The sequence below is a fragment of the Amblyomma americanum genome, chromosome 7, assembly GCF_052857255.1.
Source record: "Amblyomma americanum isolate KBUSLIRL-KWMA chromosome 7, ASM5285725v1, whole genome shotgun sequence".
Taxonomy (NCBI): Eukaryota; Metazoa; Arthropoda; class Arachnida; order Ixodida; family Ixodidae; genus Amblyomma; species Amblyomma americanum.
Window position 1 is genome coordinate 979,515 of NC_135503.1, and position 24,945 is coordinate 1,004,459.

A 24,945-nucleotide genomic window follows, 5' to 3' on the forward strand; every position below is an offset into this window, starting at 1 on the left:
AGGAAAGTTTCTGGTCCTGGGAGACGTTATTGTGGATTCCAAGCATGAAAGGACCTTGCGCCTTGGACCCAAGTTCTGCCTTGACCATGGTATGAGGACCGTTGAGAAACTGGCTTTTACTCATAACTTGTCATCTAAAGCTCCGGGTGCCGACAGGTCCAGGTGTGTTTGAAAGAGGTGTCAAGAGAGCAGGGGCCATATGTATGCACTTTTCTCACTTGCTCATAAACTTGGCAAGGTAGGGTCAGCTGTTCAGAGAAAACGGAAAACTTTGAGGCAACGGAGCGCCTGCAAAATAAACCATGCAAATAGGTTTGTTCCTTGCAAGATGGGCGCGGTATATCAAATTGCTGTGCCACGCGGCATCGCGTACATGGGCCAGAGAGGCCATCTCATTAATAGGCTCATGTAACAAGTGAATTCTTTCGAAAGCAATGCCGCTAACCTTGCAGAACATTGCAACAGGTGCCAATGTGTTCATACTGAATTGTTTTTTTTTTCATAAGGACCGGACCACCTGAGAAGTTACTGAGGCCTTACAAATTATCAGGAAATCCAGCGCATGCGTTGGTAAAACTTTAGTTTTTTCTGCAAGAGAGATGACCATGCTTCACAAAGGGTAGCATGTTAGGCGGATACAACACGTGAGTTTCAGTGAGTTTATTTGCATATTTTTATTTTTTGATCAGGAAGTCTAAGTGTGACTATGCCAGTGTGCGACCGTTTCATACGCCTATAAATTTTTGACTGCTTACATGGAATAAAATGCCGTTGTAAGTTCAGCGCGGTGTTTGTCTCTTGTCCTACTGTCCTGCATTGTTGAATAAGCTCCTTAACAGTTCTGACCACTGATGAGCACGGATGTCTTCGTGAGCAAAAAAAACAACAAAAAAACGCAGTACGCTGAAATTCCTGTGGTGGGTTACTCGATGCGTATCGAGGATTAATAGCGAAAAATGTGTTACTACTGCGTTGTTAGCGAGTCTCCGCGCAGCCATAATGCAGGTCCCGTGGAAGGTGCCCCCGGCAGCTCACCTTTGATGTCAACGCTGCCGATGTTTATGAGCCAGACGGGATGACCTCCTGGGTGACAATCCAGGATGCCGCCTGGGAAGTGGTCCCGCATCACCTGCAACAAAAGCAGGTTTCCCCATCGTGCGAACCAAGCGAAGAGCAGTCTGTCCCCATGCCACTGATGATTGGATACGTTCTGCGCAAGGCAGCTTCGGTCCGGACGAAAACGTGTGCTTCGGCAGGGCACGGACGCTCGTGCCTCGGAGGCAAGCAAAACAAAAGTGGTGCCAGTTCTGTTTGGAACCTCGTTGTTGCATCTTTTCGGCAATAAACGCCGAGAAATTAATCGCCAGACCTCTAGGCAATCGTCACCTATGGTGCAACTTATAGTCCTATCACCCGCTATAAAAAGGGGAGGCAGGCGCGGGCAATCCGCTGCCGTGGCTCCGTGGTTAGGGCGCTCGGCTACTGAGCTGAGTTCCCGGCCGCGTTTCCATGGAGGCGAAACACAAAAGGCCCCCGTATGCTGTGCGCTGTGTGTGCACGTTAAAGATACCCAGGTGATCAACAATTATTCCGGAGCCCTCCACTACGGCACCTCTTTCTTCCTTTCTTCTATCACTCCCTCGTTTATTCCTTCCCTTACGGCGCGGTCCAAGCGTCCAACGCTATATGAGACAAATACTGCACCATTTCCTTTCCCCCAAAACCAATTATTATTATTAATTTCCGCGAGCACGGCGTAGAACAAGAGCTGCGAACTTGCTCACCGAGGAAAAAACACCCATCAGAGCACGCCTATAAAAATTCACACACGATCATTGCGATTGATGCGGAGATGTTTGTGCCAGCATGGCGACCCCGATTGCTAACAGGGCAAGAGAAAGAGCTATTCTGTGCCTCATGTGGAAGCCGCTGCGATGAACGGATCATGCGCAGTATACGGCAGACAGACGAAGCGCGTACTTTCAACTGATTTTCATTGCATGGCGTACGGCGCTTTTACACAAAACCAGAATGACAGGAAATAGTGTAACATGGCAGAAAGAAATACTTCTGCACCCCGAAGGAACACTTTCACTCTCCTATCTACAATTTGGTCACTGAACCCAACCATTCCATTGCGCTATCTTCCAGTGCTATTGACGGTGCGCCGGCGCAATTTTCTATTTCTTCGGTCCTGATCCTGAATGCTTCATCGATTGCTCGGCTTTTGTTTTGCGTGACCTTAATGGTGGCGTCATCCAGGTGGTTTGCTTCCTTCCCCTGTTTTCTTTTTTAGCCGCCGCGGTGGCTCAGTCGTTATGGCTCTCGGCTGCTGACCCGAAAGACGCGCGGGTTCGATCCCGGCCGCGGCGGTCGAAATTCGATCAAGGCGAAATTCTAGAGGCCCGTGTACTGTGCGATGTCAGTGCACGTTAAAGAAAACCAGGACGTCGATATTTCTGGAACACTTCACTACGGTGTTCCTCATAGCCTGAGTCGGTTTGGGACGTTAAACGCCCACAAACCAAATTAATCTACTTTTGTTTTTGCGTGACCCGGAATGTGGCTGTCGCCATGGTGAGGCTTGCATTCTTTGCAATGATGACAGCCAAATTGCTGGGGCCCGTTATTTGGTCACAAACCAGAAGTTTGGCTTCCCACTGTCAAATCTGAGGATTATATCTACGGGGGCGTTACATGAGGTGGATTTCTCAGCCCTACATCTTAATGGGAACGCATCATATTGGTATGTAACATCATGCCGATGAAATCAGAACGACATGACGGATGCAAATAGCATGATTTAATTTCTGCAGGGCGAGCGCTGTTGTTGTTGTCCGAATACTATGGCACATGTACACATAGGGAGATTTGCGAGCGCTCCTGCAGCCCACCCCACTGCCCTCTTCTTCTAGCCCATGAGGGCCACCGAGCGATCGTCCCGATCGCGAACTCGGGGAAGGGCTCCGATGATGTGAAGCGAGGCATGGCGATGGGCGCGAAGGAGTGGTTGACCGGAGAAAGAAAGGCGCCACGGTGGATGAGGGGATGATCGGATCAACGCTGACCCGCGGAGCTTCCGGGCCACAGGTCGCCTGGAGCTGGCGGCCGAGGCCAGTGGGCGCACCTAACGGCAGCGCCTGTCTTCTTACGTGTGTGTATACGGTATAGGCGGCTTCTTGGTCAGGTGGGGCCATACAGGTATGGTGGCGGCGGCATCGTCCGTCGTGTCTTCTGGTGGAGGCGGAACGTCGAGGTCGGTTCTGGTCTGCCGGGCGGTGCGGATCCGGACACGCGGCCGACGACCCCGGCAGACGCAGGACGCAGATTCTCCAGGACCAAGGTGACGATATGTTACCCCACACATCACAACAAATGTTACGGCAGTTCGCTCAGCAGGAGGCGCGACAGGTCGCAGTCGGGGAGCGCACCAAAACCAGATCACCCGAGCACGCCAGCTGCAACGTCCTCGCCGTCGTCCAGATGATGTACTCAAGCTGAATCTCCCCGACAGTACAACGTTCTCTTCGTATCACGACTGTGTGCCTTACTCACTAGCGTGTCAAAACGCCGGCTTACGATGCCACCTGTAAGCGAATGTGTATAGTCACATATGATTAAACGCAACGTACTATGACCTATGAAAGTTATGACCTATAGTCATAGTCATGACTCATTCTTTCTGCAATGTGTCAGACTTAGCACTTCACAAGTAATGTAATGTAAGGATTAGGCTTTGTGCAGAGTATGTGTAGTAATGACGCATATTCATAGTCATAACTCATAATTAATCGGCACCGCAGCATGAGTCAGCACTTCACTTGAATCAGAACATGTGCAGGTTTGTCGGGTAAAAATTAAAAAAAACTGTGAAATTGTAAAACACTGTTATGGAAATAGCGAAGGTAATGGTCCATTATTCTGATATGTAGCAAAATCTTTCCTTTAAAGTGTTTCCATTGATCGCGTCGAGCAGTTAAGACTGCCATAGAAAACCAATGACGATAGCAAAAACGTGAATAGAAAAAAAACCATGCAAGACTGCCGTCCGGTTATCTGCGGATATTGATTATCATAGTGAAACCATATATTGTATGAAAAAATTGCGTTCATGAATGGTTTCCTGCTATAAAATGCTTTTGTCCAGAATTTCTGGGAACGGCATTCAAGATCAGCTCCGGGCTTTAGGAATGTTTCTCGATCTCTGCAAAGCTTTCGATTCTGGCGAACATAAAATCTTTGCTTCGAAATTATAAATAGATCGCTATGGAATAAGAGGCATCACAATGAAGCTAATCAAAAGTTACTTTTCGTTCAGGCGTCACTATGTGTGGATGGATCGCGCTCATTCCCAGCAACCTGATAATAAATTAGGTGTCCCAGAAGGATCGATATTGAGCACGTTACTTTTTTTTTTGTACGTGAACGACATGAAGGGAACACCTACAATAACCGTGTGTGCAGACGACAAATTAAGTCGATTTTTTTACAGACGAAATATTGCATGTCAATGAGCAATCGGCAAATTTTTATTTAGAAGATTTATTCATGTGGTTGCAACAAAACAAAATTCCGTCAAATGTATAAAAAAAAACGAAGTGTGTAGTTTTTAAGCCAGTCAATATGGACGGGGTAAATGGTTGACTTACAACACAGAAGACGAAACCTAGAACAAGTACGTGTGCAAAAGTTTGTTGAGACATGGTTCAGAGAATACTTATCCTGGACTGCTCATGTCAATTCCGAACTAGCGAAGTCTGTTGGTTGTTTGAGAAATACAGCCTCATTTCTGGCTGCCTGTTAAAAAAAAGGTTACTCTTATTATTCGTTTTTCTAATCTAGAGTGTGGTATTCCTGTCTGGGGAACAGCGACGAAAGTGACCTTTTAAAGACTACAACCATTGCAAAAACGCATCCTCAGTATTTTTGTGAACTATGTAATTTCGCCATTTTACCGACAAATGGGGTGTACTTTTGGAGATTGGCGCAGCAAATAAGCAAAAAGAAACTTCAACACTATTTACACACGTGTTCTGGTACATTATGACATTCCAGCTCTAAAATAGAACTAAAAACTGAGGACAAATTACGGTAAACAAGTTATAAAATATCAGGTGATAGGTGTATTAAACCACTTCCAGTTTTAATTTCCGTCTAACCTCGAAAGCGTTTAGGCGGGAATGACGGTCAATTCTGTCTTCTACTGAAAACGTACAGTAATCTTGATAAATGTATTTTTTATTAATTGTGCTACTGCAAACTTTAAGACTCTTCGCCATATTTTGTAAGATAGAGTGAATGTTGTAAATGATGAAACCATAAAAACATCAAACTCAACTGCTCCTGCCCATAGTGGTAGACAGGATGAAATAATGATGTATGAATATATGTGCGAACTGTTACTGCGCTCTTCTGTTCTCTGACAACTGCTGATATCAAGTGTCGTAGTAGTTCTCTGGTGTAGTGCGGCAGGCTGTTGCCAAGGAGACGTCGAAATCTATTCAACTGGTAACAGCTCCGACCTCCGAAGCCGTGAACGGTGAACCTTGAACTGAGCCGCTGTAAGGCTGCGCAGTAATGTCCCGAACGCGAGTGTGGAGAGGGAGGATCGTCTGTAGCGACGTGAGTACGAAGTAGCAGCTTTGCAGTGTCACGAAGCGTTCCAGTCTACGGGGCATCGGAGTATTGTAGAGAAGGGATGATGGAAGCACACCTGAGCTCGCCAAAAGCACGTTCACGTGGCTTACCCAAGAGGAATTTACGCATAGCTGTGCAGCAGATTCCATTTAAGCAACTGTCATGTGTGCTCCTAATGTGAGATCTATGCGTTGTAAGAGCTCTGTAATAAACTGAACGGTGCAAAGTTCTCAGCTGAGGGTCTGAAATCTGTTGGAAACGGCGACGAAGATCGCGCACACGGGACCGCTCCGTGCTCAAATCAGCCGGCCACCAAATGGAGCCCTCGGGAAACGCAAGTTTTCCTTGTGCAGTTTCATGAAGGCTAGACAGAAGTCAACTGGGATATTAAACGGCTGGATCTAGCTCTGGTGAGCCGCTTGAATGACGACGATGCTTGGGAAAGAAAGGAGTATGCGAATAAACCTGTACTCGAAAAGTGGTGAATCAACAATGACTGGCCAAGAGTTGCCCTTTCTAGGTAAATCAGGAGAAGCCAACCTGACCTAAATTTAAAGCGCACGGATTTTTGTAGGTTGGTAAACAGGCCGGATTATTAAGAACAACGAGGGTGTTAGAGGCCGCAAAAGCTCCAAAATAAGTTCCTCTAGACTCATTGATATTTCCTCCCCATAAAACATTTTTTCAATGCGAGAACATTACATGACTATGTCGCGTGAGCAAAAGCTTCTCCGCACGATTGTGTCGTTCTATGCATATATATGTGCAAAAGTTTGGTTGTGATCCAAATTCTAGCCACTCTGCAAAGCTTTTGCTCTATATGTATTCTTTGCCCATGTTCATTTGTGGTCATGTAAGTTCAAACTCAAGAGAACGCCGCCTCTAGCTTATGAGAGGCCAAACTGCAACCACTCTGCAGAGCTCTTGCTCTATTGTAGTCTTTGTCCATTTTCATCCGTGCTGATGTAAGCCCAAACTCAAGAGCACGCCGCCTCACATCCAACACACTCAATTCACAGAGGAGAGATGCCGCCTTCCCGTACACTGGAGACGCGCCCTCCACGTGCGGCCTCTCCCCACCAACACGTCCAAAGAGGACCATAATGGCAGGCGACTGGCGCGGGCGGAAGCCTTGCACCGCCATTTTGGAAGCAAACCAGGAGTCTTCGACGTGGACGCCTCCGGCCCGGACCCCAGGGGATGGTACACGGCAGCGGTCGTCCACGAGGGCAAAACAGTGGACGGCCTTACTTTCAAGGCCCAGTCAGCCATTCACGCCGAAGAGGTTGCCATCCGACTCCTCCTCCAAATACATAATCACCGACTCGCGAGGGGATTGTCTAAACGTCGAGCAAGGGTGGGCTACACCACTGGCTTATCGCATCTACCGAAATTGGAGCCGAGACTCGGATCCTGCGCACCGATCTCTCTCTCTCGACCGCGGCGGCTGCGTTTTTATGGAGGAAAAACGCTAAGGCGCCCGTGTGCTGTGCGATGTCCGTGCACGTTAAAGATCCCCAGGTGGTCGAAATTTTTCCGGAGCCCTCCAATACGGCACTTCTCTCTTCCTTTCTTCTTTCACTCCCTCCTTTATCCCTTCCCTTACGGCGCGGTTCAGGTGTCCAACGATATATGAGACATACTGCGCCATTTCCTTTCCCCCAAAACCAATTATTATTATTATTATTATTATTATTATTATTATTATTATTATTATTATTATTATTATTATTATTATTATTATTATTATTATTATTATTATTATTATTATTACTGATCTCTCGTTTAGGCGCCTGGTCGCCAAGGCCTCCGCGGAAACGAAGCAGCCGAGGCTGCCGCCCGCACGCTCCCTCTCCGGGCATTTCCTGCGGGACCCGACGCTGACCAGGACTCCGATTTCAATTCGGTTTACACTTCTAAGGACATATGTGATTATTACAAATCCCCGCACCAAGCTCTTCCCACCCAGTGCAAAGGGCTGGGGGAGGTCAACGAGCAGGTACTCCTGCGCCTGCTCACTAACACGATGCTGTGCCCGGCAACTCTAAAGCATTTCAATCCTCAATTCGACGGGCGCTGCTCGCACTGTGGGGAGGTGTCTGGCACCTACCACATGGTGTGGGCCTGCCAGCAGAACCCATCCCTACCCTCTATCCCAAACCCCACCGGAGAGGACTGGGAGGTGACCCTGTCTGGCTGCTGCACCCACAAGGCCCAAAGGGCCTTAACGCAGCGCGCCCGGGCTGCGGCAACTGCCAATTGGGTGCCTGACTAGGCATCCCACCTAGTGGTTGTAAGGGCGTGACTCTTCAGGTCACGACCCCCAACACCTCTCTCTATGATTAATAAATGTTTTCACCACCACCACCTAGCTCGTAGGAGCCTAAATTCTAACCAGTCTACAGAGCCCGTGCTCTACATATATTCTTTTTCATTCTCATCTGTGGTCATGCCAGTTCAAACCTTCTGCCGCCCCCTGCTACGCTTGCCTTCTCTTAAAATCCACTCCTTTACCCTTAAGGAACAGCGGTTATCTTCTCTTCGCATTACATGCCCTGCCCAAACCCATTTGTTCCTCTTGATTTCGACTTGATTTCGATTAACCCGCGTTTGTTCCCTCCCCCACTGTGCCCTCTTCGGGTGTCTTAACGTTGCACCTGTCATTTTTATTTCCATAGCACACTTCGTTGTCCTTAACTTGAGCTGAACCCTTTTGGTTAGCCTCCACGTTTCTGCCCCGTAGGTGAGTACTGGTAAGACACAGCTGTTGTACACTTTTCTCTCGAGGGATAACGGTAAATTGCCGTTCATTATCTGAGAGAACCTGCCACCACATTCTTATTCTTCTAGTCATTTCCCTTCCATGATCCGGATCAGCGGTCACTACCTGCCTTAAGTAGACATATTCTGTTACCACTTCCAGCACCTCGCTACCAATTGTGAACTGCTGTTCTCTTGCTAGATTTTTGAATATTACTTTTGTTTTCTGCACGTTAATTTTTAGACTCACCGTTCTGCTCTGCCTGTCTAACTTATTGACCGTGCTTTGAAATTCATCTCCTGAGTGACTCAGCAAGGCAATGTCATGAGCGAATCGAAGATTGTTCAAGTATTCTCCATTAACTCTTATCCCTAACTGTTACCAATTCAGGTCTCCGTATACCTCCTGTAAATATGCGGTGAATAGCACTGGCGAGATCGTGTCTCCCTGACTGACGTCCTTCCTTATTGAAATTTTATTGCTGACTTTATGGAGGACTATGGTAGCTGTGCAGTTGCTATAGACATCTTCCAGTGTTTTCATATAAGGCTCTTCTACACCTTGGTTCCGCAAAGCCTGCATGAGTGCCGAGGTTTCCAGTGAGTCAAATTCTTTATAGTAATCAATAACGGCTATATATAGGGGTTGGTTATATTCTGCACATTTCTCTATCACCTGGTAAATAGTGACACGTGTACTTATCATTATCGGGCGACCACGTTTCGCCGCCTAACAAGTGTTATCGCACAGCGAGGGACGCGCCTGCATCTATCCGAAGTTTCTGGCAAGTTATCGATGCTTCTATTCGCTGTCTGTTGTAGCCGAACCTTATGTTATCTGATTTCATCGCCTGACGCGAATGGTGTAGAACTTTGTGGAAGGCACTCGGGTCCCAACGATTAGTCTGGAACATTCGACGACTGCTATATAACAGCCGACGCGCTTGACCCGCGGATAAGATTTTCGACGATCGCCCGCCGACCGTGTTCGCCGCTACCCTTGGGCTGTAAGTGTAGCCTCTTTTTTGTGGGCACAGGTTCGCCCAATAAAAGTTAGTTTTGTCTTTCACAGTATTGATACTGTGTTCTTCAACGTCACCACCACGTTACAATAGTGTGAATGTGATCTATTGTGGAATATCTTTCACGAAAGCCTGCCTGATAATTTGGCTGCTTGAAGTCTAAGGTTGCCCTGACTGTATTAGCGATCGATTAGCGATTACCGATTAGAAAGTGAAAAATTTTTTTATGCAACAATGTTCACAAAGCCCTGTTCTGTAGGATGACGCTAGTCGTTCTTTTCTTACATGCTCAGTACTTATGCATGCATATTTACATCAAAACGTTTCTTACAAAAATAACATACTACTGCACGTGTAGGAAAAAAATGGAGACATTTATTACGCTCGTCAACGTCTCAGGAATCGTTCGCGACAAATAGAATTATCATACTTTTATTCTTTACAAAATTACGAAAGGGGGGGGGGGGGGGTGATGCCAATCGCAGAAAATATGAAAGGTCACAAAACGAACCTTAAAATGTATTGCCTCGTTTACGGCCTCTTCGATTTCGCTTTGGGACCCGCCGCGGTGGCTCAGTGGTTAGAGCGCTCGGCTACTGATCCGGAGTTCCCAGGTTCGAACCCGACCGCGGCGGCTGCGTTTCGATGGAGGCAATATGACATGTCATATGACAGAAATTTGAAAGAATCCCTGCAAACCAGCAGATCGCTTAACGTCTTCCGTTATGTGGACGATTTTTTGATCGTTTACAAGGCATCTGATTCAGGACCCCAGAGGGAAGTGGAAGACCTTCTCCAGATCTTTGCAGTGACTTTTAAGGACTTCACTTTGACAAAGGAATTACCTGAAAATAACCAACTCCAGTTTCTTGACCTACGCCTATTCATACGCCCAGAACACATCTGCTGGTGTTACGCACCACGCTCAAAAAAAGGCATCATGCCATACCTTTCAGCGCACTCCAAACTAGTTAAAAGAGCAGTAGCGACAAGCGCCATGAAGAACGCCCTCATCCGGTCATGTCATCATCGCATCAATGAAAGCTTCAAGGGCCAGCTGCAATGACTGCGCACTGCTGGCTTCCCGGATGCGGTTCTCCGTAGTGTTGGCAACAAGATCCTGAAAGACTTCTGGCAAGCGGCCGCAACGACGTTGGAGCACGAGGGAAGAGGAAAAACTGTTGTGATCCCGTACGCTCACGGCGTGAGTCATCCGCTGAAAAAAGCCTTAGGGCGGTCCGACGTCAGGTTGGTTTTCTCTGCGCCAAACAAGCTGGAAAAACTTCGCAAGTTGGTCAGTCGAGCAGATACGTTGCCGAAACAGTGTGGAAAGAAACACGAAAAAGCTTTCGTTGATTGTACAAAGGAAGTTGTGCACGATATTCCTTTATCGTGTGGATCAGAATTCATAGGACCAACTGGGCGCCGTTTTAATGACATACTCAGAGAGCATAATAAGGATATAAAAGACGGCGCAATGAAGAACTTGCCTGAACACCTGACCTCACGCCAGTGCACTGGCCCTTTGGACTCCTATGACCAAGTTTCTTAAACGATACAAGAACGAGCTTGACGGGAAACTTTTTGAGGCTTATGCCATTCATCAACGAGGGAGGGCGTCAGCCCTCCTTTTGTTAACTTGAAAAGAAAAGAAATCCGATTTCTCGATGGCTCATTAGAAGAATCTTGTCACCTAGTTTTAAGGTTTGATGCTTTTATCATATGTATGGGTTTTATATATTACCTTTGCTGCAATAAAATTTTTGCAGTTGATAGTCTGCGCCCGTGTTTGTGTCTTCCTTTCTTGGTCCCGTCTCCTGCGCTCTTTCCATGCAAAAAATGTACCAACTAGACCGGCTTACTCCTTTGTTGAAGGATGTGGTGCTTGAGTTGTAAAAAGACGTCCTGGGTGGACAAGCCCGAGCGGAAACCAAACATGCTCGAAGGCATAAGGTTGTTGTTCTCCAAATACCGGCTGAGCCGGGTCTGGAGAACGGTGCTCCATGAGCTTGCCCACACACGGCGTAAGAGAGATGAGGCGGAGGTTAGCGGGGAGAAGCGGTTTGCCGGATTTGGGAATAAAGACTACTTCGCCGTGTTTCCACTGAGGTCAGAGGGCGCCGCGCAGCCAGCATTCGTTGAAGTAGTCGGTTAGGGCTTTGACGGAGGGGGAATCGAGGTTGCGGAGTGCCTTGTGCACTCCGTCGGGGCCAGGAGCTGAGGACGCGTAGAGGCGCTGAAGTTATGCCCTCACTTCCGCCTCGGTGATCAGTTGGTCGAGAAGTCGTTAGTGAGGCCTGTGTAGTCAGGGCGGTCTGCAAGGGGTACGCGGGAAAGTAGAAATCACGAAGCTCCTCGAGGAGTTCCTGCGGGGAGGCCTCGGATGTGTGTATGAGCTTTATGAGGTTGTGTTGCTGTTCTGTCTTGGACTGAGTCGAATCAATGAGATGGAATAGGTTCCAGGTCTGGGGCAGGCTCATGTCCCCGTCCAGATTGTTACAGAGAGATCCCCAATTTTGGCGAGACACGAGTTGCAGCATGCGTCTCAATCTCCTTGTTGAGCAGGGCCAGCCGGCGTCTGAGTGTTATATTCCAGCGCTGGCGCCGCCACCTCCGTTTGAGACCCGCCTTGGCCTCCCATAGGTGCAGGAGATGGGAATCTATCGCGTCTGCAGGGCAGTCTTCTCGGAGTTGGCGAGTCACGGCGCGGACGTCATGCTGGAGTTGGTCGCACCAAGTAGCTATATTTGAGATGGTGTGTAGAGTGCGGGCTGCTCGGGAGGTGCGGAACGAGTCCCACTTCGTGATGGTAGCATCACGAGAGGGTCTACGTGTTGTCTCACATATCGGCGGACGCCTGAAACGCGCCGTAAGGGAAGGGATAAAGGAGAGACTGAGAGAAGAAAGGAAGAGGTGCCGTAGTAAAGGGCTACCGAATAATTTCGACCGCTTGGGGAGGCGCCGGTGTGCTGTGCGATTTCAGTGCATGTTAAAGATCCCCAGGTGGTCGACATTATTCCGGAGCCCTCCACTACGCCACTTCTTTCTTCCTTTCTTCTTTGACTTCCTACTTTAACCCTTCCCTTAAGGCGCAGATCAGGTGATCGCCGATATATGAGACAGATACTGTGCCATTTCCTTTCCCCCAAAACCAACTACTATTATTATTATTATTCTGATGGTCCTGGCACGTCGCGAATTCCGCGGGTTTCTGACGGAGCACCACCATCTTAGTAACACTAAAGAAGAGAGGTTTCGTTGATTAATAATAATAATAATTGGTTTTTGGGGAAAGGAAATGGCGCGGTATCTGTCTCATATATCGTTGGACACTTGAACCGCGCCGTAAGGGAAGGGATAAGGGAGGGAGTGAAAGAAGAAAGTAAGAATGAGGTGCCGTAGTGGAGGGCTCCGGATAATTTCGACCACCTGGGGATCTTTAACGTGCACTGACATCGCACAGCACACGGGCGCCTTAGCGTTTTTCCTCCATAAAAACGCCGCCGCCGCGGTCGGGTTCGAATCCGGGAACTCCGGATCAGTAGTCGAGCGCCCTAACCACTGAGCCACCGCGGCGGGTCGTTGATTTCAGTGTCGCATTTCTTTGACCAGTGCGAAATAAAGAAATTGAAAATTGTTTTTTTTTTGGAAAGGAAATGGCGTAGTATCTGTCTCACATATCGGCGGACTTCTGAAACGCGCCGTAAGGGAAGGGATAAGGGTAGATTGAGAGAAGAAAGGAAGGAAGAGGTGCCATAGTAAAGATGGGGATCTTTAACGTGCACAGATATCGCCGAGCACCCTGGTGCCTTAGCGTTTTACCTCCATAAAAACGCAGCCGCCGTGGTCGGGTTCGAACCCGGGAACTCCAGATTAGTAGCCAAGTGCTCTAATCGCTGAGCCACCGCGGCGGGTCCATCAGCAGACCAATTCTCACAATTTTTGACGACCGCAAATGTATCTATTTATTTATAAATAGATAGAAGCGCAATTCTCACAATTTTCGACACCCACAAATCTAAAAAACGTAATTTATAAATTTCAACAGAATATTTTGCTATAAATTTTCGTCACGATGTTCGCCGAAAAGGTCGGAACTCCTACTCTACCGCCCTACGCAGAGGGGCAGACCACCCGGGTGTGGTCGGAATGCGGCAACGACTAGACGAGAATACGAAGAGATCTACGCACGAGCAACGGAGCAACCATCCCGATAGTGCACAGAATTAGGATACTTTGTCCCTTGCTCCACCGAAGTCGTGTATGCTTTCCCACTGTCGTGTGGAAAGATGTACATCGGGCAAACAGGGCGCTGCATAAATGAGCGACTTAGGGAGCATGCGCTAAATGTGAGGAACAAAAATGACAAAGGTGCACATCTTGGGTCACGCATTATTAACTGCAACAATTGTGCACCGCGATTCGGAGAGACGGCGATTCTGGGCAGGACCAGAAACGAACACGCGCGGCTGGCTCTCGAAGCATTCCATATTAAGAAAAAGGCTGAAGGATGTGTTAGCGATACTTCCTTATCTCGTTACTGCGCCGAATTGAAGTTTTTGTGCTCGCATCGTTGCCAGTAATCTTGCATGACTGGAATTTTTGTTAGCTTGCGCAAGTGTGGAAAAATGTATATCTATGCGCTGTTGTGAGAGAATAAAATAGTTGTTAGTGTTGTGCCAGTCCTTGTGTTTCTCCCGTGTATGTGGCTCGTCGGAAGTTTTGCGCACATTCTTAATCTGTATCGCCATGCACCAACTAGGCCCAACGGAAGTGTTATTGTAGGATCATCGGCATGATAATCGAGGCCAACGGCGAAACGGCCACTAAATTAAAGCACAAGACGGCTAACGCGATGAGAATCCTCAAGAGGGTCACCAGCAGAAGAAACGGAATGAGGGAGGCGAGTCTCCCACGACTCATACACACTTTCGTCATGAGCCATATTGCGTAAGTCGCGGAATTCCACAACTAGTACAAGGGCGAAGAAGCCAAGATCAACGTCCTCATCCGCAGGGTGTACAAGATAGCACTGGGTCTACCCGAGTCCGCCAGCACGCACCGATTGCTCCAGCTCGGGCTTCACAACACGCTTAGCGAAATCGCCGAGGCGCAGCGCACTTCCCAACTAAAAAGATGAGCGGCACGAGAGCAGGACGCCAGATCATGGAAAGTCTCGGCATCCGTTACCACGCACAACAAGTCCAGAGAGTCCCCGTTCCGGAAGCGATCAGACAAACGCTAAGAGTCCATCCGATTCCACGGAACGTCCAGCCGGAACACAACCGGGCAAGAAGAGTGGCCAGGGCCAGAGCTCTCCTACACAGCCACGGAGACGGAACGGGCACAAGGTTCGTTGACGGCGCGTAATACGCACAACGCTCGCGATTCGCGGTTGCGGTCGTCGATTCGAGTGGCAAAACGCGCATAACGGCAAGTGTAGCGTGCGAGCGCTCAGAAGAAGCGGAGGAAGCGGCGGTGGCACTCGCCCTCACGGATCCGACGTGCACCACGGTTCTCTGCGACTCGCGACAAACGGTTCGAAACTTTGCCAAAGGATGGATCTGACAGAGAGTGGACCGAGCGCTGAGCAAATGGCAAGTCCAGCGGGAGGTAGATTTTCAAACCAGAATTCAGTGGTTCCCGGCGCACATGGGATAAGTACCGAAGACATATCGCAACCGAAACGAGACGGCACACGCCAAGGCGCGCGAGCTCGCGAACCGCGCCGGCGACGGTCGTCCATGGGACAGCACCAAAGACTGCTTGACCAGCTACAACGAAATTACCATGGCCCTCTGCCTGGCCCGCCGAACCTTCCCTCCGCCCAACGACAAGCTGGACAGGGCGCACGCGGTGGCCCTCAGACGACTGCAGACGCTCACGTACCCCGACCCGGAACGATACCACATACCCGACAAATATATGCAAGGTCTTCCCCACGGATACGGCCACTTTAACCCACATGCTCTGGGACTGTAACAAAAACCCGCACGGTGCTAACTCAGGAACACTCCCGCCGCGGTTGGCCGCTGCCTTGCGCAGCCCCAGCCTCGGTTACCAACTCTGGGCCGTCCAGCAGGCCCGCGAGGCGAAGGCGAGGCTACACCTCGACGTCCCCACGGGGAAGACCTAAGGCCCCGTCGGTGAAAGCTTTGCAGGACCTTAATAAAGTTGTTACCAACCAAAACAGAACGCTCCAGGGCTGGAAAGAAAATAGAGAGTTTTAGTTTCACGTACGTACAGGCTTCACGTACGTAGAGCTCTTACGGGTGACCAGTGCGCATGCGCAGAACGCAAAGGGTCTGCGCGAGTCTCACGTACGTACGTGAGATTCGGATTTTTACGTTGCGGTCTTTGCGTTGCTTGCGTACGTAGCGTTGACAAACATGGCAGCGCCCTGCTCGCCGCTTCACAGCGATAACAGCTTCGTCGCTAATCCCTCGAGGCGATATCGTGTTCTAAACTGTTGTATTCGCCTTCGATTTGCCCATTCCTACCCTCGCATAAGGTTTCAAGCGACAAATAGCTTTTGTTTTTCAGACAGAAGGTCGATTTTTCAGCTGTTAAGCCTGACGAAGTAGCGTTGGTCGTCGTCATAGCAACGGTCTCGCTATGAATGGCTTGGCTTAATGACTTGTCTTGGATGATTTAGGCTACAATCAGTGTCTGTGTTTCTTAGTAGATGGCGCTAGGCGTAACGCGCGGAGTGTTTCGCGTACGTGTAACTATAAGGGTTTCAAACGACCTGCGTGCAGGCTACGTAGACTTCTCACGTTTGCGTACGTGAACCCTCTACGTACGTGAAACTAAAACTCTCTAATAAATGAAACGAACAATTGAATGTTTTGAGGAAAGGAAATGGAACAGTAACTGTCTCACATATCTTGGTGGACATCCGAACCGCCCCGTAAGCGAAGGGATAAAGGAGGGACTGAGAGAATAAAGGGAGAAAGATGTGCCGTAGTGGGGGTGGTCTTTCGAATGATGTCTACCACCTGGGGATCTTTAACGTATCGGGCGCCGTTTGCGTTTCGCCTCCATTGTATCGTGGCCACCGCGGTCGGGTTCGAACCCTGGTACTCCTGCTCAGTAGACGAGCGTCCTAACCACCGAGCCACCACGGCGGGTAAAAAAATATTCCAGAAATAAAAAAAATTCCACCAAATCGACCAGTTTAACAGGGGGAGAAGTGGGCCTGACTGGTACGTGAACTTGCGGCTAATGCGCGAGACAAAGGAGGTCGACGCTCTCCCCACTTTTCGCACTGCTCGACACGTGTCTCAGTTGACGGTGCGCGCACCTCTGCTCCACCGAAACAACGCCACAGCTTCCCCTCGCTGCTGGTCTGAAGCGAAATCATTCCGGCTAGTGCGGTGTCAGAAACTTATTTTCTTCAAGGCTTGGCATAGACATCAACGGCAGAAATGATTTCTGTTTTCACGATTAACAGCTGGGCGCCCGACCCCGGCTGTTGTGTGTAAAGTGTTGTGCGCGCGTGTTTTTCTTTTCTTTTATTGACTCTGTATGCGTTCAATTTGTACAAATGCATTGTTATGTAAATTATGTATTTATCACCTCTCCCTTTATCCTTTCTTACTATCCCCTGACCTCTTTCATTTCACTTCTTCAAACTGCCTGCTACGCTCTATTTCCGCTGCCCCAGCTGAGGTGCCGCCGTAGTGATGACAGATGCCGGAATTAGCAAAAATATTTTACCTTCCTTTTTGTTTTTATTTTTTTATTTTACATTAAGATTCATACTACTAACTACTACAACTAACGATCTATACAATACAAAGTGGCGAACTATTTCTCTGAATACGCGTACGGGTTCAACGCAAGCCCATGTACTTTGCGCGAAATTACTAAGTTCCATGCATGAGCCAGTCTTGCGCGTCGAGGAAACTAAAAACGCGCCTACAAGCTTTGAAAACCCGCGCTCAAGACGATTCCGCGACGCCGCTAATTGCCTACGTACCGCGAGCCGCTAGCGACTGCAGCGCCATCTCGTTTGTTTGCAAACATTAAGGAGGTCTATACTTTCAATCTCAGAAGCAAAAAGAAGGCGAATTCATCCGCGCAAGCAAGCGTGCGAATGTTTGGGCAGAGAAAAAGTTTCCCGCATCGCCGAGAAGGAAGCGGCGCACACCTTGGGCACCTGGTAGTCGGCGAGCAGGCTGTCCACGCCATTCTGCTGACGCCACCGCAGGTGCTGTGCGGGAAGGAAGCTCGGCTCAGCTGTGCGCCGAGGGGCCAATTTCCCGTGCTGCTCACCTGCCGAAACATGTGCTCCGCCCGGGCCGTGTCGAACTCGCGCGCTGCGCAAACAGTTTTGCACTCTTGTCACCTTCTGCTGTCGGGGCCGGGAGGGCTTTGCGCTGCGACTTCGACGATAGTTTGTTTATTCCAGACTACTATGGGACTATTTCAGGACTTAGACTAGAGTGGTGTTTCGCAATGTAAGGAGAAGAAATCGGACAGCAGTGCATCGTAGCGCGATAAAACATACTGAGCGAAAAGCAATCACTCGATGTTAAAACATCGAGCTCCAGGAGGGAACAGCCTACACAAATCTCTTTCTACATTGAGTTGGGCGTGCAGACAGCAATATACCAGATATAGCGAAGGTGGCTGTAATGCAATAGTAGTGCAAAATCCATGAGGTAACGGCGCTGTTTCTGTCTTAGAAGGAATGTTTGGATTTGGTCTTCTCCACGTTTGCTGAGCGCACCGATGTAAACACTTGAAGCTCCCATAGCTAACGCTCTTAAGTCGAACACTGAGGCAGTGTTGGCGTAGGGTATTGTTTGCGTCGCATATATTACTTGTGTCGGTACTTCATACCTTCCACTCCTGCTTCAAGCCTCACCTTGATGCTTGCGGTATTATATAAATAAACAAACAAACAAAAATAAACAAAAGTGCAGTTGCAAGGTTCCCGAGCTCATTCGTCGCCCTCTGGTATACGCATGGGCAGAATGCACAGCGTTCATTCTATACAGTCAGTCTTTCTGCCCGTGAATAAGGGCCCCACCCGTGAACGCAAGCAACTCCTTTTTGTTTAAGAAACACAAGAAAGAAAAGGACAGCACGTGTGTTGCCGTCGTTGCGCCGCAGTTTTTTCAGTCATGCACCAACCCGCCCCACAGGCCGTCCTTCTACTGTTTAATAAGGTTTTCCTGCTTCCTCCTCCTGCCACGTTAATGAGTGCAATGAATATTTGAAACGATGGGCCCACGTTTGCTGCTGGTGCTCATAGACGCAACTTCACGGCATCGCGCACACCTGCCGCGCTGTCTCAGTGGTTAAGGCGCTTGACTACTGAGCGGGAGGACCTGGGTTCAAACCCGACTCCGGCGGCCGCGTTTCGACGAGGACGATACGCAAAAGCCGCCCCTGTGCTGTGCGACGTAAGTGCATGTTAAAGATCCCCGCGTAGTGAAATTATTCCAGAGGCGACCACGACGGCAACTCTGCTTTCACTCCCTCCTTTATCCCTTCGTCTTTTCTGATGGAAATAGAAGTTGTTCAATAAATCAAAAATTCCCTTACGGCGCGGTTCGGGTGTCCACCGAGATATGCGAGACATTTACTGCACCATTTCTTTTCCCTTCTCCGCTGCTGGGAGCAGATTCAGGGCGCACTGGTAGCAAGGCTGCGCCTCGAACGGACTCACCTCTCAGCCATCGCAGCAGGTTGGCGTCCGTGTACTCCGATCCTAGGACGTCCGCCACCGCCCCGCGGAACTGCAACGACACAGCGGACGTCACTAATGCTCTTTGTGGGTTTCCATCGAAATGTGTAGGTCCTTGATGAGAGCAACGATTTCTGCACTACAGCGTTGCGTGCTCGCATCCGCAAGAGCGGCCGAGCGACCAGTGGACGCACATCGAAGCTATTTGCGCACATTTTCTGCATGTGGGCATCCAACCGAGGAGGGGTTGCGAAATTACGGGCCGTTCTATTGGGGAAGCGGGCTACAGTCGTAATCCATGGCGCAATCAAGGGGGCACTAAAGAGGTACAGGGAGAACTTCTGTAAAAAGCGCTCCTTTAGCAACACGCGGTACGCGCCATTTCGAAACTTGCAGCAGTGGAACGAAAGACACGAGCGCGACTATAATCTAAGATGGCTGCACTGGGAATGGTGGACATTTTCTCATGGATGTTGTACGAGTAGCGTTGTCTAGTTCCGGGCATGACAGCCTTTCTTCGTTTGGCAGAGCAGGTGCAGACTGTAATGGCCTCATCATCCGAAGGGAAGACTGAATGCGGTGAAGCGCCAGGTGCCTGACGGGCCTTGCGCATGAACCTGTGGGAGAAGGGTCAAATTAGCCACTGCTCTGAGGCGCAATTAATGCTACGCGCAGTAAGCCGTGCCTTCCTTTGCTGGCAAAAATGGCTGATATTTCAGCTCCGCTTAAACCTAGTGTGCACGCGTTAGCTGACCCTAATAAGACGTGGCTTCGCTCGCGGCTTGTCGCTCTCGTTTTTCCGCTTCTTGACGGCGTCGTTCGGCCAACCGTTCCTGGATCGTTGTTCCGGCGTCTCGGCCGCGCACTTGGCACTCCTGGCTTCTTGGGATCGTTGTCGGACCGCCTTACACCAGGCCACAACCTCGGGATCCGTCGACGTGGCTTCCCGCAGTCGCCGTTGATGTCGGTCGCATTATGCACGCGGACTTTCCGCTTCTCCACCCCATCGTTCATCTGAAGAACGAGCGCAATTCGCACCCTCTGCTTATGAAGTGGCCGAGCAATGACGCGCATCTGTTGCCCAACTGCGCATGCGCAGCGCACCTGTAGCTACTGCGGATGCGCGACGCGAGGCTGAGGAGTCCGAGGCGGCAACGGCAACGGTGCAACTGTGACGTCACGCGCGACGCACCTGTTGCTCGGCGTATGCGCATTAACGGTTCTGGCTCGGTCGGTGACCTTGGCTTTACGTGGCGTAGTGAAGTTATCGCTTCAAAGCAAAACGCACGAAGTTCATATGAGATCCAAAGGCTCTTGACTCAAGCGATGCTCGAAGTGAGCTAAGCGCAGTCTGGTGCCTGCTAGGCCTAAAGTTTATTTGCCCCTCACTCGTACCGTTTGCGCAGCAAGCTGGGTTTTGCTCAGCGGGAAACTGCGCTACCCATGCATTGAAATGGGAAAGAAGGGAACAAGTTTTTTTTTTCTCTCTCTGAACTGAGGACTCAGCAGTCTGCTGCCATGACCACTCTGCACATTTCTCGCAGGAGTCACGGATACGCTTTAAAAGCGCAAAGTACTTCGACAAGCGCAACCGTGCTCGCCGAGGATTGCGTTTGGTTCATTTCGAAGACTGATGATGGCATGCAGGAACGAGTCTCACTTCATGAATTTGTGCAAATGCCCGCATGTTGCACTTGTCAGCATGAACACGGCCGTCACTTACCTGTGGTGGGAGAGGTTCGCGCTCCCTAATTCATGCTTTTCTTGGCAAAACCTCCTAGTGCAGCGCCAGGACATGACGAGAGCCGGCATTTAGTGCGCGCAAACTAGTTCCGCATAGGCGCGCACATAGCCCTAGAGCGCGTCCCACAATAGCAGACTACCCAAATGAAACGTTTCTGTTTTTCACAATGCTAAAACGGAAGCGTCTAAACCGTATACTATTTTAAGCGATAACATCTTTTTGAAAAAATATTCGCTCTGAAAAGTGTGTCTATTAAGAGCAAAAAATTATCTTCTATGGTCAGCTGTATTTGGAAGCATGAAGAGGAAGCCCTCTCTAAACACGAGCAATATCGGTGATCGTTTACGCCCATGTGCTTTTCTGCTCATTTATTTCAATGTGCAGTAAGCGTATTTTATTACAGGATATATTGATTGTATAACAACACTTTTTTGCTATGTATGTCTTTCGAAAATTTGTATTTTTGCAGTCGTAGTCATATTTTAGGGCCCAGCCAAGTACGCTCACGCTGTTTTCGCGGCATTCCCACGGTGTCCTTTACTAAGAAGCTCGCATAGACTGTGGCGCCAGCTCTCCCTGTAGGTAATATTTACAAAATTTGTGTTCTCACTTCTTAGTTTATTCTATACCTGCCAGGCGGCATCCGAGGTCGTTTCAGCCTGCCCGACCAACTGTAAAACAAATATAACTTTGAATTCCCTTTATCTTATTGAGCCATGCATGATGACAAGGCCCTGGAAAAACACTTGAACCTTGCATTGGGCACGCCGCTTCGTGTTCGTTTAGGGCAATTTGGTTTAATTTCAGGTTTTACTCAGGGGGTGTGTAATCAGTATTGCTTTGGTTTTGTGTCCCGCCAGATGACGGCACTTGCTTTTGTTGTCTGTGGCTTGGCGTTTGCTGTCCCGTTTGGCTCGCCTCCCAGAGAAATTCCCTGAAACGGACATCCCCAGCTGATGAGGAGGAGCCTGGAGGGCTGCACAACGAAAGGTCATTCTCGCACGCCCAGTCAGCCGAGCTGCGTGGCAGCAGCTCCTCTTCCGGACGCATTGTCGGGCGGAGGGTATTGTTACGCCTGAGCTTCATTATTCCTAAGTGGATCACAACGCGGACACTCGTCCGGCGTAGCCACGGCAGCGGCGACAGCGAGTCTGCCCTGAAAGCAGCCAGCGCAGCTCTGCCAGTGCGCCCTTATGACAAAGATAGTTGCCAAGACAAGCCGCGGTGGACCTTCAGGAGAGCCGGGTGTCAGCTGGTTCCAGTCATCGTGTTTGGTCCATCCGCCGTCAGAGGAGCAGTCTCCGGTGGGCGATTTCTCTACCCCGCGTGTCCTTCCACTGATGAACAAGTGCGGACCCCGCATGCGACCACATGCATGCAGACCGTGGGAGCGCCGCTCGGACCTTCCGGCGTCTGCGTGACACAGATGGCATCCTCCTCACCCTCAAGCTCAACATGTGACAGTCGTATGAGAGGGTGAGTGATCAGTGCCACAGAATATAGTGAGAGGCTGCAGAGAACAACCTCTCCACTGGTGCACCGCGGGTGAGAGAGAAAATAGACAAAAGGATAGCATTGAAAAGTATCTACCCCCCGTGACCACAGCCGAAGGAACGTGCCAGCAATCGTTTTCTTGTTTCTTGCCTTGCTCGTTTTCCTCGGCCTCCATGGAGGTAATTGAGGGAAGGAAAAGCCTATAAAGCTCGGCAGCCAGCGAGGCCGAGGAGCTCCCTCTCCCCGAGACTCTTAAGCTGAGGCGCTCACTTTTACTGAGAGGCACTCTCAGTTACTCCTTACATGTATGCGATGGAAATAGTTGTACAAGTGTTCAGTGTCGTCCTCCAAACCGACCACGCCACATGCATGCCAACAAGTGGTGGCAGCCGTCGGATAGAAGTGCGTCGCAACCGTGGGTTAATGAAAAAGTTACAAAATAAAGGTAATTAAATACATGTAAAAACTCTGCAGTGTGATAGTTAGAATAACTGCTGATTTTACCTGAACCTGATCTTAGCTAGGTTAATTTCCCAGTTGTAATTACAAACAATTGAGTATGTACTGCTAACCGGTTCTAGTCCCGTGTCCTTGGCTCCAAGAATTCGCGATACGAATAGCGTTGTCGTTTGAAATCGTTATTGCACGTATCGTTCAGGATAGCGTAACTTTCACTGGGGCCCTCTTCAAATATTTGGGGACAAAAATCTTAGACCGTAGTGAGAATGGTCGCATATATATATAGGCGGTTTTTAGCGTCTAGCAGACTAGCGATCGAACGAGTTGTACTACACGGTCACGATGTGATGCCTTTTATTCACTTTCTGGAGTAGAAATAGCGCGAACGTTAATCGTTTCCCGTGACGATGTTTCAGATAAAGCTCGCCTGCGGTGTTGCAAAGTTTGTTGTGAATTCGTTCGCGGACGTCAAGGTCGGTCCATGGCTATCAGAGCCTATCGCGGTTCTACCTTCTACGAAAAATCCCGGAGAGAGAGAGAGAGAGAGAGAACAACTTTATTGAAAATGCCTGCAGAATCGGTTAGGCTCCCTCCACGCAGGGAGGACAAGCTTTTACCGCGACGCGGCCACTACATCAGTCTCGTGCGTTGTGCTCCTCGAGGTCCTGGTCCCTCGCTACTTCCGCGGGTCTGAAGCTAGACATATGTCTCGAGTGAGCCCCAATCAATGCGGATATTCGTACCTCGAGATATATCTTCATGCTTTGCACACGCCTGTGCCGCCGCATGGGCGACAACGACGGGCGCGCCAATCAGAAGTCGTCCGCTCGGTCGCATGCAGCAAACTTGACCGTCCAACACCTCGTCCGCCCTGCGTTCTCACGCGCCCTTGTGCCCAGTCGCAAAGATGCGTCCACAGGAGGGACCCGCCGCGGTGGCTCAGTGGTTAGGGCGCTCGACTACTGATCCGGAGTTCCCGGGTTCGAACCCGACCACGGAGGCTGCGTTTTTATGGAGGAAAAACGCTAAGGCGCCCGTGTGCTGTGCGATGTCAGTGCACGTTAAATATCCCCAGGTGGTCGAAATTATTCCGGAGCCCTCCACTACGGCACCTCCTTCTTCCTTTCTTCTTTCACTCCCTCCCTTATCCCTTCCCATACGGCGCGGTTCAGGTGTCCAACGATATATGAGACAGATACTGCGCCATTTCCTTCCCCAAAAACCAATTATTATTATTATTATTCCACAGGAGGCTCAGAAACGATCGCACAGCGGTCTTCAGCTGCCACTACCTCGACGCCCGCCTAAAGCTCGTCCGCTCCGCCAAAGCCAGAACCGCCTTGCCTTGGCACCCCGGAGGACTGGAACGTCTTTTTGGACGATTTGCACATACTTGCTTCAACTCTTTTCTGCTTGGATCTTCCACACAGCGTCATGTTGACTTTCTTAATCGTGTCGTCGTCTAGGGGGAGGGTTCCGGCATTTCACCTGCGCGGTCAGCGCCGGCGAAATGCCGAAGATGACCAAGTGTGGGTAACAACGTTCGGTCTCTTGATTGGAGTTATTGATTTCGGGCCCCTGACGATACCCCTACATTTTTCACTGAGTTTCTGGCCCTTGAGTTGTCTTTACTAAGCATTCCCTGCAGTCTCTCTCAGGTTAATATACTTTCAGACAGCCTTTCCCTTTTGACAGCTAGCACACTAAAAATCGAGGGATTCTTTTTACGAGTCGTTCCCTTCATTTTTGTATTCCACCACATCTTACAGAATTACGCTTTCACTGGGTCCCTGGGCGCTATAGCATTGCTTCTAATGAGGGGGCTAATTTTTTAGCAAAGTCCGCACTTGGTGGACCTATTGTTCCGTTCGTCCCAAATACTATTTACTTGACTGTAGCACGCTTTCAACGATTCGAGCGTCTCCACTACTTGAGTCATGAGCCCCTCCTTGCTGGAGCGGATTTTCAATACCTGGCATTTCCTTGCAGTGTGCGGATGTGCAGTTCCAGGCAATGTGAGGTGTCCATGAACCTCTTGCGCTGCAGAATATCGCGACTAAATCTTTATTTACGTCAATCGGGGTTATCTCTGACCAACCTCTGTGAGTCTTGTGGCGGAATTGACTCCATAG

The 24,945-nt window shown here is 49.5% G+C and overlaps 1 protein-coding gene across 6 annotated transcripts in view; it reads right to left on the reverse strand.

Annotated features, from left to right (window-relative positions):
• LOC144098247 (SEC14-like protein 2) overlaps positions 1-24,945 on the reverse strand; it is a 79,391-nt gene that overhangs the window by 52,677 nt on the left and 1,769 nt on the right. For 4 of the 6 annotated variants that reach the window (XM_077630737.1, XM_077630740.1, XM_077630738.1 and 1 more), the window contains exons 2-5: positions 19,099-19,168; positions 17,697-17,740; positions 17,572-17,634; positions 1,036-1,129 (exon numbers count right to left, since the gene is read on the reverse strand). In XM_077630737.1, the coding sequence (XP_077486863.1) occupies positions 1,036-1,129; positions 17,572-17,634; positions 17,697-17,740; positions 19,099-19,168 (271 nt within the window). The remainder of the gene's footprint in view (positions 1-1,035; positions 1,130-17,571; positions 17,635-17,696; positions 17,741-19,098; positions 19,169-24,945) is intronic. The other 2 variants (XM_077630743.1, XM_077630742.1) reach the window with 2 other exon arrangements.